The 15726-nt window shown below is 43.7% G+C and overlaps 1 protein-coding gene across 1 annotated transcript in view; it reads right to left on the minus strand.

Annotated features, from left to right (window-relative positions):
- LOC311236039 (uncharacterized protein) overlaps nt 1-12931 on the minus strand; it is a 31863-nt gene extending 18932 nt beyond the window's left edge. Inside the window, exons 1-3 of the mRNA XM_084323623.1 lie at nt 12901-12931; nt 6384-6487; nt 4199-4291 (exon numbers count right to left, since the gene is read on the minus strand). Coding sequence (XP_084179749.1) covers nt 4199-4291; nt 6384-6438 — 148 coding nt within the window. The 5' untranslated portion in view covers nt 6439-6487; nt 12901-12931. The remainder of the gene's footprint in view (nt 1-4198; nt 4292-6383; nt 6488-12900) is intronic.
- Nucleotides 12932-15726: the final 2795 nt, after the last annotated feature.

Genomic DNA, 15726 nt, shown 5'->3' on the forward strand with positions numbered 1-15726 from the left:
TGCTGTTATCATTGGGAATGGGTCTGAGATTGCAAAAGTCCAATACCGCCTCCTGGTGGGTTGCGGCCTGTATTGCACATCCTTTGAAACTCTCTGTATTCGGGTGTGCATTGATGAAATAGGTCCGGGCGGACTTTTCCTAGTCGGGCATGACTAGCGCTTATAACGCATGGATTTATAAGAATCAAACACTCCTGATTCATGTTCTTTGGTGGATTATGTTATGGACACGATCAACCTCAATACTTGGAATGGCGATCAGATAATTGGAATATTCTTTTTGGAGTACATCCTAGTCAAGGTAAGGGCTATATGGTATCAATCTTGCATTGATCCAATAATTCCTTCATTGCGATCGGAGGGTATGTCGAGGGTAGGGGTGGACGGTATGGTCTAAAATTTATATCACGGTATAATTTGAAGCATAGACGGTAACGGTATATATCACGGTATCATCGTTTTTGATAAAAATTTTTTTTTTATTTTATATAATTTTTTTTTTTTTTTTATAAAATATATATATTATATAATTAGACTTGTACTTGTATTATCTGCGAGACATCGCCACCACGCAACAAGCTCCACTGTCTGTGTGTACTCTAGTAGCCTCCAGCTACGGCCAGGTTTCCCCGGAGCTGCACCTGGACCTATACTCAGTAGCCTCGAGCAGAGCTACGGCCAGGATTCTCCGGCGCTGCACCTGGACCCTATTATATTGGAATAACGTTAGCAAGCCCTCAGCTCGAATACGCATCGAATCAGTGTTATAAGACATTGATATCAGGAGCTATCCGGCTAAGCCGGATATATAACGTTAATACAACGCCTCAGTGAATTATTTAGTTCAATGGGACATTTCGTTTTGAACGGTGAACTAACTCGCGTTAACGTGAGCTAACGGCTAACAGGTAGCACACACACGTCTCTCTCTACTAGACTTTGTGGAGCGTTTGTTGATGTCAGGAGCTATCGGTAGCTGGCCGACTAGATACCGTTCGGTTAGACAATGCCTCATCATGTATTAAACTAAAAGTGAATAGTTGACTGGGTCATTTTGTAACGGTAGCCAAGCTAACGTTAGCTCAGGGAGACGCCGCCGACAGCTGAGCTCCCGTGTCCCGTCCCACTAGACTACTAGATCCGTGTTTACATGCGTGCGGTAGGGGCTGGCACGCCCACTGCGCGAAGCCTCCTAAATAACTTTTTCCAGTTCGCACATATCTATTATCTATGACTAATTCTATCTATTTTTAGGGGCAAATGCGAGTGAAATAGTCGCGCTGTGGTTACATGACGTCATTGGTATTTTAGAGCTGCACTACCGGTTTAGACGGTATAGTCAAAATCCATACCGTAGAGCAAATTCATACCGTTTATACCGTATACCGTTTATACCGTCCACCCCTAGTCGAGGGTATGTCGGTTGGTGACGATCAAAGCATAAAAAATCGACTGCCCCCCCCCACCCTTTCATGCATTCATGATGAAACATAATACTGATAATATAGTTAGATTTCGAAATAGTAGCGTATACAGGCGAGAAACGGCACGTTTTTAGTGAAATGCACGTATTGCTGCATAGAGTAGTTTTCTGGGATTAGACAGGATTACTCTAAAACTATACTCATATTCACCACGGTATAAAACGGGAATGTATGGATGACTTTTTTTTCTTTTTCACAAATTGAACGATAGATACTCGATGTCAAATGGGCAATATTATTATATCCATAGCTATAATATATAATATAGTTTTAGCCCTGCAAACACAGCCACGTATTCCTATACTTTAAAGCGCTGGCCTTTCAACAGTAATAGTAAACAGCGCCTTCTGGCGCTGAATGAGTTAAGAAAAATAATAACACATTATTAAATACTAAAATAAATAAGCTAAGTAATACATTCGTAATTTATGTTTAAATGATGCTTTGCTATGTAATTGACGTATGTGTTCTGGGAAACTATTCCAATAAGTAATGGCTCGATAAAATTCCTGTTTTTCGTAAGGGATTAGATTTTGGGCGAGGTAACATGATTTGACCTTCTCCTGCCATTCTAGTTCAATTATTGTCTAAGTGACTAACTGCATCTGATCATTTGACTATATAAAAACTCAGGCTTAGAGGTGTGGATGCTAGGGATGCCCTGATTGATCGGCCAGCGATCGGTATCGGCTCATATTCACTAAAATAGCTAGATCAGGGCGCCCCAGTGGCGAACCACGCGCTGAGTCGCGGCACGGCCGACCCGGGTTCGATTCCCGAACCCGTCGTTATTTGCAGAATGTCTTCCCCCCACTCCGTCTCCCGTTCCTCCTCTCTCTCTCTCTACTGGACTGCCCAGTAGTAAAAAGCGATAAACGCTAAAAAAGTTATCTTTAAAAAAAAATATATATATATATATAGTTTTTTTTTTATTGCTGGATCGGGTATCGGTAAAAAGAAATCGTTTTTTTTTATTATTATATATATTTTTATAATATAATTCAGTACATTTATATCTATGTGTTAATTTGTTACATTTAGTTTCGCTAAGTTAGGAAAGTAATGTTTTAGGTCAAGCCTGATGTTGCCTTGCACAAAAGAATGATCCCAGTCTCTTCCACACAGTGAGGCATACAGTTTATTAAACAATGGGTATTTACATTACATTTAGTAATTTAGCTGACTCTTTTATCCAAAGCGACTTACAAGTTCTGTATGACAAGTCATCAGGAAGGGCACAACTCTATTAGCCGAGTAACAATGTTGGTTACAATGTTGATGCTACAGTGTAGGTTAGTATATTAGGACAAGTGCATGACAGTAAGGTTAGTTAGGGTTAGATATATATTTTTTTTTATGTATTTATCTATAACACCAAAAACGATCTGTATCAGCAGTGTATCGGCCGATATGGCTCATAGAAGATCGGTGATCGGTATCAAAAAACGTGATCGGGGCATCCCTAGGATGCTGTTATTGTAGAATGTGACTGTATTTAAGACAAGCCTTTTATCTACCGATAACCATAAGAGTTCCCTATGCATACGGTTTATGTTCGTTGTTATGGGGCAATGTAGGACTAGTCTGGCAGCTCTGTTCTGGGTAATTTGTAGTTTCCTCTGTGCACTGTCAGATGCAGAGGACCAAAAAGGTGAGCAGTAGTTCAGGTGGCTTAAAACGAATGACTTAACAACCTGTCCCAGAATGTGTGCTGGAAGGAACATAAGGAAGGCAATTTCTTGCCATATAATTGCCATTTAGCCAGCCATTCTTAGCCACTGTGTCAATCTACCCATGTCAGTCGACTATCTATTATGACTCCCAGTCATTTAACCTTATCAACCTGTTGTATGGGTTCACCAGACAAGTGCAGACTCAGTGTAGGATTGGCTAATAGTTTGTGACTGGTTCCTAGGATAATGGATTTAGTCTTTGAGATGTTTAATACCAGCTTATTGTATCCAATTAGTTACTGCATATAACTCTGAAGATAAAACTTTGTGTAGATCACCACTAGTGTTTGCAGCATAATACAGTTTGGAATCGTAGTACAGTATGTGTACAGATGTAGTAAAGATGTCTTTGTTCCTTCAGTTAGTTTACTATGTGTACAGATGTAGTGAAGATGTCTCTTTTTTCTCAGTTAGTTTACTATGTGTACTACAGATGTAGTGAAGATGTCTCTGTTATCCCAGTTAGTTTACTATGTGTACAGATGTAGTGAAGATGTATCTGTTCAGAGAATATTGTACAACACTCTGTACTGCACGCAAACTACAGAAAACCAAGTGTACAGAAACAAGTAGCTTATAATCATGTCATGATAATATTACTTAAGAGGGCTAGATGGTGTAGTGCAAGTAAGATGTTTGTGGCTGCAGGACTTCCATCCCAAGCTGGCTTAAGAAATCGTATGTAGAAATGTATTTGCCGGGTAAATTAGATCTTGGTTTTGTCCTTCAATCCCAGCAGTGGAAACACAGACAGTTGTCTTCATGAAAGACTCTGTATTTTCTTTTCTTATCTTTTAAACAATGTTGTTTATGGTGCTTTTATATGTAATTTATTCTATGTATTGTCTTTTATATGGACCTTGAGTCCGTAATAAAATGTAGATTGATTGACATCCATGAGGTGTTTAGGAATGATAGAAATTAAGAACAAAATTACTTTAAAGAATGCAAGTAATGTAAATGAAGTGGTAAAATGATCACCTCTGGCAAGCGCGTCTATGTCCAGCAGACCATCCTTGTTGCCACGGGTGATGGGAAGCGTGTGGACGTCTGGACAATCCATTAGGGTTTTCTCTAGACGTCGACACAAAGATGCACAAAACAAATTCATCATGGTGGACGTAGTGGATTGTTTGCCAAAAAACGAAAGGCTAACTTACAGCAGGTTAACACATTGACTGCCAGACCCAAAATTTCTCAGGTTAACTCGCCATGCGTTGAGTGCCAGACTAGAGATTTCTCTGGTTTTGGTAGTTTTTTTCTTTTATTCGATTTTTTTATTCATTATATCTTCACTGACCTCGGTTTTACCATAGGAAATCATTCTGAAATCCCAAAAGCGCAATACCGGCTGCATCATGCTAGGTGGCAGTATCGCCCACCCTTTGAAATCTTTTTTTTTCCACACTGGGTGTTACATCCAATTCCTTCCGGGTGCAGTATTTTGCTTCAGGCAAGTCTAGCAGTTCACCCGATCACATTGAAACGTGTCCAATGGCCCTTGATGCATGTGTTGTCGGATTATGTCGGGGACACAATGGACACCAATACTGGAAATCGCGATCAGACAATTGGAATATTCCTTTTGAGATACCTCCTAGTAAAGGCAAGGACTATATGACATCAATCCTACTTTGATCCAACAATGATTTCACATCAATCGCAACGATCATGTAACGTACTCCAAAAACTCCAGTATGCCGCTGCTGACGATCAGAGCATAAAAAAATGAAACATAATACCTATTATATACCTTTGATTTTGAAATAGTAACATGTCCAGGCAAGCAACGCGAACGACTTTAGCAAAATTCACATAGCGCTCCATAACTCAGCTTTTCAGGAATTAGCCCGGATCACTCTGAAACTATACAATATTCACCACGGGATAACATGCAAACGTATACATGAAAACATTTACTCTTTTTTACATGTTGGACGAGAGATAGTGACTGTCAAATGAGCCATAGTATTCTGCTAGAGCCATATGAAATCAGTTTTATTATTTTACAAATTTCATTTTCAGAAATTCAGTTTTTCCCATTTGAATATTTCAGAATTCTGTATTTTGCTTTTTACGCTCATTTTACCATCAGAAATAGTGTCTAATAAGTGGGAATGAATAAATGTCCACAATTTAATAAGATATAAGTCCATTTAATGTTTTTAAGTGCTGCAACTCAGAAATACAATAATATTGTTGGGGGGAAAATACACACAAAATAATAATACACATTTAAAGTGTAAACAATAGATACAGCTAGCTACTACTGACAGTATCACAATGTCAGTAGCCTAGCTATATCTATTATATTGTGATGAAATATAGTAATGCATAATTTAGGCACCTTTAGTTTAGTTTATTTCGTTTATAAAGGACAGTGTGTACTGACAATAATTTGCATTAAACAAATGGATGGGTGCACCAGATTTAGCAAGAAGCTATCATTTCCATCTATAGTCCTATGTACTGTAACGTTACATAGCTATTTCATCACAATAGTGTCAGTGATTAGCCTCGCCCTCTAGCTGTATCTATTGTGATCACCAGGGATCATCGTTAGAGAGCTGGTGTGTTTAGGGAAGCACAGTGTGTTTCTGTGTTCCTGACATGGCTTTTGGAGTGTGATCTTTCCACGTGTTTTTGCGGGTCCAGTCCACGGTACGTTGACAGAATTTGCAAAACACCTCATCGCCGGAGGCATAAAAGTCATTAGGATACTGCTCTGCTCTGAATTTAGGGCTTAGTGCGGAATTTCTTAGCTTCTTGACACCGTTAACACCGAAGCAGCCAGACGCTTGGACACTGCTGCGTGTTGTGTGTAACACACTGTAGCATCCCCGGTCATGTTTGCTTTGCACCAAACGTTCCATCTCCTCCCGAAAATGGAATTTCGGTCCAGATTAGGTCAAATTCTGCAATATTCCATGTTTTACAGTCGATTCCATTTTTATTGGTCAATTCCGCGATTCCGTCCGCGATTCCGTGAACGCGGATTTCATATGGCTCTAAGCTCTGCAAACATCGTGACACACAGTGAAAATAGGCAATGGAAAGCTGGCGCATTGACTACAGGGATGAGGGTAATAGCTGGCAGTGAATGAGTTAAGAGGTTAAAGTCAACACTAGTCATAAAGTTTACAGATTAAAGTCAACATTTCCATACTTGTTTCCATGCAGTCCAAACAGCTCTTCTCCTGGTCCAGCTGTGACGGTTTCATGCCGTCCACCAAACAGACAGACAGTTCTCTCAAACCAAGGTGTGAGAGGCTATGAGTATGAGGGGTGGTCATTTCAGACCAATCGTGGGGGAAAGTAAGGAAAGAAATATCAGTACATTTTACATTCATTCTAACAAACAAAGGTCTAACTTTTCAGTTGAAATTCATCAGGAACACAGAAAGACCAATAAGAACCACCAGTGCTTACATCAGCTATACAGGTAGCGCTCTTTTCATAGGCTAACCAATTGGAAAGGAAGGAAAATCCTGACGGGAAGATTTTCATAAGAACTGGAAAACACATGGGTGTATAGACAGACACACTGCTATAGTTCTGATCCATGAATATAAGCCTATGATATTGCATTTCATTTGATGGCCAAAACATATGGTTATTACTTTATTGATGCAGGCAGCTGTTGCTTTTGGCCAATGAATCAGATGTTTTTGTCTTCCAAGCGGTGTTTCCAGGGTCGCATTGGAAAAACTAAGACCACGTCCTTATCAGAAAGTACACGAAATTAAATGAAAATACAACTAAATGCAATATTGTGGACATGCAACCCGGCTAATCTATCCTACCCTCCTACAGCCACTAATACACCTGTCACAGTACAGGGAGGCCTATGGAATTGTCAATCAGCAGTCAAGAAAGCTGACTTCATTACTGCCTACGCCCATAGTCAAAATCTGCAGCTCCTGGCTCTAACTGAGACCTGGATAACCCCCAATAACTCATCAACACCTGCAGCATTATCTACAAACTATAACTTCACTCACACACCTCGACCTTCCAGGCGGGGTGGAGGCACTGGCCTCATGACATCTCCTTCATGGACTACAAACTTAACACCCCTCCCAGCACTGTCACTCTCCTCTTTTGAATATCATGCAGTATCTGTCTCTAATCCTTTCAATCTCACCATTGTTACACTCTACCGCCCTCCAGGTCCGCTCGATCACTTCACAGATGAGCTGGACATGCTTCTAAGCTCCTTACCGGAAGATGGTACCCCTCTCCTTCTATTGGGCGACTTCAACCTGCCTGACTCATCTCAGTCAGTCATAGTAGTCTCCCTCCTACAATCATTTGACCTGACTCCCACTGCCATGCCTCCCACCCACAAAGCAGGCAACTCCTTGGATCTCATATTTTCCCGTAACTCCAGTATCATTAACACCACGGTAACTCCCCTACATGTATCTGACCATTCCTTCATATCCTTCTCACTAACTCTCATGCTTAACCGAAAGGTCTTCACCCCAACTCAAACCGTCTCACTCAGACGCAACCTGCCCTCCCTATCCCCCTCCACCCTCTCCTCTGACATACTATCCACTCTACCTTTGAGTGACACCTTCTCTGCTCTCTCCACAGAGATGGCAACCTCCACCCTCCTCTCAGCCCTTGCAACCTCCTTCGACAAGCTCTGTCCCCTCGTTGAGAAACCTGCCCGCCGTTCCCCACCCAGTCCATGGCTGACAGATCCAGTGAGAGAACAAAGACAGGTCCTGAGAGCAGCTGAAAGGAAGTATAGAAAGTCACGCCTCACTGCTGACATCGACACATATCACAACCTCTTGTTAACATTCTCCAAAACCATTACTAATGCCAAAGCTTCTTTCTTTCACCATAGGATCGAGGCCTCTGCCAAGAATCTTCGCAAACTGCATGCTACCATGTCCTCCCTCCTCACTCCCCCCCCACCCCCCCCTCCCTCATCTTTCTCTGCCGAAGACTTTGCAATCTTCTTTGAGGAAAAAGTGGAGAACATCCGCAGCTCCTTCTCCCAACCCCCACCCATTCCAAATGCTGAATCGAGAACCTCATCCTTCACTCTGTCATCTTTCTCTCCCATTACAGAAGCCGAGACCCTGACACTGGTAACGTCGAACCGTCCGACTACATGCCAGCTGGACCGGCTACCTTCCCCACTCCTCCAGACCATAGCACCAGACATCCTCCCATTCCTAACTGCAACCATCAACTCCTCACTCAACTCGGGGGTGGTCCCCACCTCCCTAAAACAAGCCAGAGTCACGCCCCTCATAAAAAAACCATCCCTGAACCCTACCGTCATAGGCAACTACCGTCCTGTCTCTCTTCTCTCCTTCCTTTCTAAAACACTTGAACGTGCTGTATCCAACCAACTTACTGCTTATCTCTTACAGAATGACCTCCTAGACCCTAATCAGTCAGGCTTCAGGACTGGTCACTCCACAGAGACAGCCCTCATTGCGGTCACAGAGGCACTTCACTTAGCAAAAGCGAAAGGCCTCTCCTCTGTCCTGATTCTCCTAGATCTATCTGCAGCCTTCGACACAGTCAACCACCAGATCCTCCTCGCGGCCCTCGCAGGAATGGGAGTGGCTGGCTCTGCGCTGACATGGTTGTCATCATACCTCAATGACCGCTCCTACCAAGTGTCATGGAGAGGGACCCTGTCGGCCACCCGCCCCCTGCGGACGGGTGTCCCCCAGGGCTCGGTTTTAGGACCCCTTCTCTTCTCCCTCTACACTAAATCACTGGGTAACATTATCACGTCTCATGGCTTCTCCTACCACTGTTATGCCGACGATACTCAACTCTTCCTCTCCTTCCCTCCCTCAGATATCCACGTCTCTGAGCGGATCTCGGCCTGTCTGTCCGACATCTCCGCCTGGATGACGACCAACCACCTCAAACTGAACCTAAGCAAAACAGAATTGCTCCACCTGCCGGCCAAATCCTCCCCCCTGACCGACCTTTCCATCACAGTCGAGAATGCAGCTGTGACCGCGTCCCCGACCGCCAAGAACCTTGGTGTTGTCCTCGACGACCAGTTGAACTTCTCTGCTCACATCGCAGCGACAACCAGAACCTGCCGATTCCTTCTGAGCAACGTCAGAAGGATACGCCCCTTCCTGACAAAAGAAGCCACCCAACTCCTCGTCCAATCAACAGTCATCTCCCGCCTCGACTACTGCAACGCACTGCTCGCTGGCCTCCCGGCCACTGCCACTAAGCCTCTTCAACTCATTCAGAACGCAGCGGCCCGCCTGATCTCAAACCTACCGAAGTCGGCCCATGTCACCCCACTTCTTAGGGACCTGCACTGGCTCCCCATTGCTGCACGAATCCGCTTCAAGGCCCTCGACCTAGCATACCGTGCGGCAAAGGGAACTGCTCCCGCCTACCTCCGGTCAATGGTCTCTAACTACACACCCTCAAGACCCCTACGCTCTGCATCTTCTGGCCGCCTCAGACCTACTCCTATCCAAGCTCCGGGAGGGTCATCAAAGAGAAGTCGCCTATTCTCAGTCCTTGCCCCACAATGGTGGAATGAACTACCCACCCCAGTTAGGACAGCCGAAACACGTCCAATCTTTCGCCGTCGACTAAAGACGCACTTCTTCAACCATTATCTGAATTAAAAAAAAAAATAAAATAAAAAATAAAACCTAACCCTAACTAACCATACTGTCATGCACTTGTCCTAATAAACTAACCTACACTGTAGCACTCAACACTTTGATGAACATTGTTACTCAGCTGATAGAGTTGTGCCCTTCCTGATGGCTTGTCGTACAGAACTTGTAAGTCGCTTTGGATAAAAGCGTCAGCTAAATGACTAAATGTAAATGTAAATGATGTACAGAAGATTTAAAATATAATTGTTTGGTCAACTGTAAATAATAAAATTTTACCATGGACTCCTAAGCTAAGCTAAACTTAGCCTCTTTCGTGACTGTGACGCACGCCAACAAGATTTGGCCGAGTGAATCCACAGTCCCTTGCTCCCCCATAGGAAACCACCCTATTTTAACTCTGAAGAACTGGTCCGACGCGAAACGTTCGTTATACAAGTACTCACAGTTGCATGAGGGTCTATTAAATTAGAATAACAGGAACAGTGTATTGCACTACCAAAGCTACCTAGCATGTCCTATATGCTCTGTAAATAACTATGTACAGATACCGAGATGTCACACCATGTTACCTGTTAATTGCACAATGTTGTTTTTTTATTGGATTCTATTATATGTTGTAACACTGTATTGCACATCGTTGCGGGCAAGACCACCCGCATTTCATTGTATACTTGTATGCCGTGACAATTAAAACTCTTGACTCGACTTGTCTTGGACAGAGAGCGGCAATGGTTTGAAAGCTCGGCGTTGCTAATAAACATTTTAAATATTTTTTATAAACGTGTAAACAGCGAAGAGCGTATGGCTGCTCTCCCTCGAACGCCGCAATGAGGAGTAGGGTATATCTGCAGAGCCGCACTGCCGTCTCGGTGATGTTTACATGTTTATAAAAATTATTAAAATGTTTATTAGCAACGCCGAGATTTCAAACCATTGCCTTGCCGTTCTCTGGCCAAGACCCTCGTGCAACTGTGAGTACCTTTGAAATGTCTCTGCAATACTTGTATAACAACGTTTTGCCAAACCTTGTTGACGTGCATCACAGTCACGAAAGGGGCTAAGCTAAACTAGGATAATGTATGTCAGATAAACGGATGAGAAACACTGCTAAGCTAACGTTAGTTCTGGATTTTGCTAATGAAGGGCTAATATCTGAGGCTGCCGCGGCTAATAATAATAATAATATAAAAGAACAGTCATGGATGGTCACCACACCACAGATAATCCAATATCAGTTGGATAACAGATTTCTACCAGGACCGCAGGAAGACTAGAGGCTCTTTCATGTGTCTCTAATGGGGATCCTTTAATAAACATAAACCACTACTGAACAAGCCTGGATCACCGTCAGATCCTCCTCACCTCCACACCGCTCGGTAAGGACTGGAGCGCTTTCAAAACACCAGTCCACAGCAACAGCAAGCAAGCTGGCACTAACATTACTAGGTCAACAATGTGTGTGTCTGTGTGCCCGTCTGCCAGTTCTTCATGCCAGTGGCCATCAGGCTCCACAACCAGGGGCACGGACTGCTGCCAGCAGCTGGAGAACTAACGGCTGCAGAACTAGAGAACTATTAGGAATGTCTGACTCTTAACCACTAAACCCTGCATGGACTATAACACATATTATGACCGATAGACAGACCATCCTCTGCACCTTTGTGTATACTGTTTACTATTAGTAATGTTTTATATTGCCTATATTTATTGTAATTTATATTATGACCAATAGGGTATACAGACTCATATGCACCTTTGTGTATATGGTTTATTTGATAACAATTTTATAATCATACCACGATCCACGATCACAACACCAGAGGGAGCTCCACAAATCATGTAAAACCCAGATTCGGCTCAAACAAGGGACTAAACACGTTTCGCAATTATGCCACATCAATGTGGAACGCCCTACCTAAAGCTGTAAAGGAATGTGAATCACTACCCACTTTCAAAAACACTCTCAAAAAACACCTACGTGAGACTGCAATTCGAAACTGGCCCCTACAAATGTCCTAACCTAGTTGTACAGTAAATGACCAAGTAAGGCTTTGTCAATATTCCAATGCACAGTGTAAAATGTGTGTGTGTCCCCTACCCAACCCCCCCCCCCCACCTCCAATGTACAGCCCTCACCCCACCCCACCCAACCCACCTCCTCAAATGTACAGTTTCTACGCCAAATGTATATACACTCCTTTTCTGGACACTTTTGTATCACAAACAGTACTGTATTTGCAAATCTGATATGTCATAAATGTATAGATGTAGCAGTACTGTCTATCTGTATGGCATGTATGTCATATATGTTATGATGAATTGAAAATGGGGGACCCTGATGTAAACAAGACGAAAGTCTTTCTCTGGTCTGCATCCCCTTAACAATTGTATGTATTGAGCTGTACTGTACCCATTCTGCAATCTGTTAATAAACTTTTCAATCAATCAATCAGATTACATTAGTTGATTGCCTAGTATATTTATTACTCTCCTATTACCCTGACCATACCTGTACCCCCCCCCCCCTGCTATGACGACTGAATCTCCCCAAGAGGATCACTATTCATTTCATTCATTCATTCACTAAAGGAATCTCCTGTCCAGTCCAGAGGATAGAATGTTTTCTCCTCTGCGTGGGCGAGACCCGTTTGCTGCCATCTCCTCCATCCCAACCTCGTCCTAGAAGCATTAGCATAGCATAGCGGCTCAAGTATAGTCGAAACAGTGGCTGAAACGCTCACCAGTTGAGATATTCGGTCATTATTAGTAACGAGCTGAATAAACGCACATTTCTCTCTATACATAGAGTCGCACCAGTTTCTGACCTAACGTCACATATTCTCCCAAACTCATAACGTGGTAGGAACGTAGCATTAGCATAGCAGCTTAGCTGTGTTAGCTGGTGCAGCTACCTCTGGTCAAGGCCCAGTCTGTATGGAAAAGTGGCAGAAACGCCCAACGGGTCAGATGTGCGGTCAGTAGATGAATAAAAGCAGATTTTACTGTAACAAAACGGAGAGGTCGATATTAACCTAATGTACCTTTGTTTACCTGAACGACGAGACTCCAGAAATTACGCTGGGTGTAGTCAGAGAGAGGAGTGATTTTTTTTCCGTAGCCTATGTTTGCGAAGACCCTCTCTGATTGGCTAGCCGCGTACAGCGAATACCCTCTGATTGGTTTAGCGCCGAAGGGTCTCTTCCGCATATTCAACAACAATTGATATTGATTGAAAACTTTATTAACAGATTGCAGAATGGGTACAATACAGTACAGCTCAATAAGGGGATGCAGACCAGAGAAAGACTTTCGTCTTGTTTACATCAGGGTCCCCCATTTTCAATTCATCAGGACATATATGACATACATGACATACAGATAAGACAGTACTGCTACATCTATACATTTATGACATACCAGATTTGCAAATACAGTACCGTTTGTGATACAAAAAGAGTCCAGAAAAGAGTGTATATACATTTGACGTAAAAACTGTACATTGGAGGAGGTTGGGTAGGAGGGGTGGGGGGGGGGGGGCTGTACATTGGAGGTGGTTGGGTAGGAGGGGTAGGTGGGGAACACTGTACAAGCAAAACTGTACATTGGAATATTGACAAAACCATACTTGGTCATTTACTGTACATTGGAGGGGGTTGGGTTAGGACATTTACAGGGGCCAGTTTCGAATTGCAGTCTCCCGTAGCCGTATAGGTGTTCTTTGAGAGTGGTTTTGAAAGTGGGTAGTGATTCACATTCCTTTACAGCTTTGGGTAGGGCGTTCCACCAGTCCCTTGTTTGAGCCAAATCTGGGTTTAACATGATTAGTGGAGCTCCCTCTGGTGTTGTGGTCGTGGACTTCATTGACCTTTGGGAAGTATTTTGACATGTACATGGGTATCTTAGTGGTGTAGTGTATTTTTTTTTTTTTTTTTTTTATCCACTTTTTCCTCCCATTTTCTATATTTTTCTCCCATCCCAATTTCGTAACATCCAATTCAACCCTCCCCTGTCACGAACGCTGTTTCTTGCCTCCCACAAGCCGGCTGCAATGTGGACTAAGTCATACATAGCACAAGTCCCCTCCGGTACTTGAGGTAACAGCAGTCGCATCTTTTCACCTGCGCAGCTCGATCTCTCAGTGGCGAGGAGTAACACGTGGGAGGCTCACGCTGCCCCTGACACTTCCTGATTCTACTGCGCAGGCGCACCAACCGACCTGTAGGAGTCGCTGTCCACAACGCCCGATCCCCACCCATCAGTTTCCCACCCCCTAATACGGCCAATGTGTATTAGTACGGACGACCAGCTAAACTGAAAGCAAATGTGGAGCGCTGGGCTCGAACAGGCAAGCCCAGCGTCTCCAGATTTCGTGGCGAGCGCCTTGCCCACTACGCCACGTAGCCGCCCGTGGTGTAGTGCATCTTGTAGACCAGGCCCATTGCAAGTTGCTGTACTCTGTCGTCTACTCTAAGCCATCCTAGGTTGTCAAAATGGGCAGGGGTGAGGTGGGTTTTAGGAGTAAGGTCAAGCAGTAGTCTGACCAGTTTGTTTTGTGATGTTTGTAATCTTGTTTTTAGTGCCTTTGAGGTGCTTTGGTACCATTTTGGTGCAAGCATAGTCGTAGTACCCTTGAATGAGTGCTCATGCTGGAGTCTTCAGGGTATTCTTGTTTACCAGAGAGGAGATCCGGTACAAGAATCTTGTTCGTTGGTTGACTTTTTTGATTACATTGGTTGCCATTTTGTCACAGGAAAGATTTGCCTCTAGAATGGAACCCAAGTATGTAATTTCATCTTTCCTTGTGACAATATTGTCACCCACTGTAACAGAGAAGCCGTTTGTCTTGCTGAGTTTGTTATTTGATCCGAAGAGAATGGACTCCGTTTTATCCAGGTGTAATGATAGTTTGTTATCTGCGAGCCAGGTGCCGATTCTGCCAAGTTCAGAGCTGAGGGCTTTTTCAACCTGCAACTTGTTCTTGTCAGAGACCAGCAGGGCTGAGTCGTCCGCGAACAGGAACAAGTTGCAGTCACAAGCTGATGACATGTCATTTGCATAAATTAGGAACAGTAACGGTCCTAGTATGCTTCTTTGTGGAACACCACAGCTCACTGGAAGGGGGGGGGGGGGGGTAGTGTACCGTTTACCTCCACCATCTGTTCTCCCCTCCAGGTAGAATTGCATCCAGCTCACGGATAAACTATCAAAACCAATTGCTTTTAGCTTATCAATCAAAATGGAGTGATTGACAGTGTCGAAAGCCTTTTGTAGGTCCAGCATGACCATGCCGCAGTATTTGACCGCGTCCAGCTCTTGTTTGATGTGGTCGTTCAAATAGAGAAGGCATGCGTCAGTGGAGTGGGATGTTCTGAAGTCACATTGGAATTCGTAAATTAGATTATTTTCCACAAGGTACTTTTCGTTCATAGACTAAATCTTCCATGACTTTCGAGATGGAGGTAAGAATAGAAACAGGGCGGTCTAATTTGCGGCCTTTTTTTGTGGGGGGGGGGGGGGGGGGGGGGGGGGGTGGTCACTCGCAATTTTGAAGTCTTTGGGGACGTGTCCCTGTTTTATGGAGAGGTTTATTATGTGTGTGATGACTGGGGTGATGGCGGCTGCCGAGTCTCAGAGGAATTTGGATGGGATATTGTCATGGCCAGTGGCCTTGTTAGGTTGGAGGGCGCTCAGTAGAGTACCTCAGCTGTTGTTACTAGGATGTGTTCCACCCCAAAATGCCCTGAGTAGGAGGGTAGCTTATTAACCAGTGTTGTGGGTATGTTTGTGAAGAAAATGTTTAAGTATCTGGCCACATCCAGCTTGTCTGTGATGAGGGTGTTTTCTGTCTTCATGTTTATGTTTGTAAATCGGGTTTAG

Source organism: Notolepis coatsorum (genome assembly GCF_963971535.1).
Source record: "Notolepis coatsorum genome assembly, chromosome: 10".
Lineage (NCBI taxonomy): Eukaryota > Metazoa > Chordata > Actinopteri > Aulopiformes > Paralepididae > Notolepis > Notolepis coatsorum.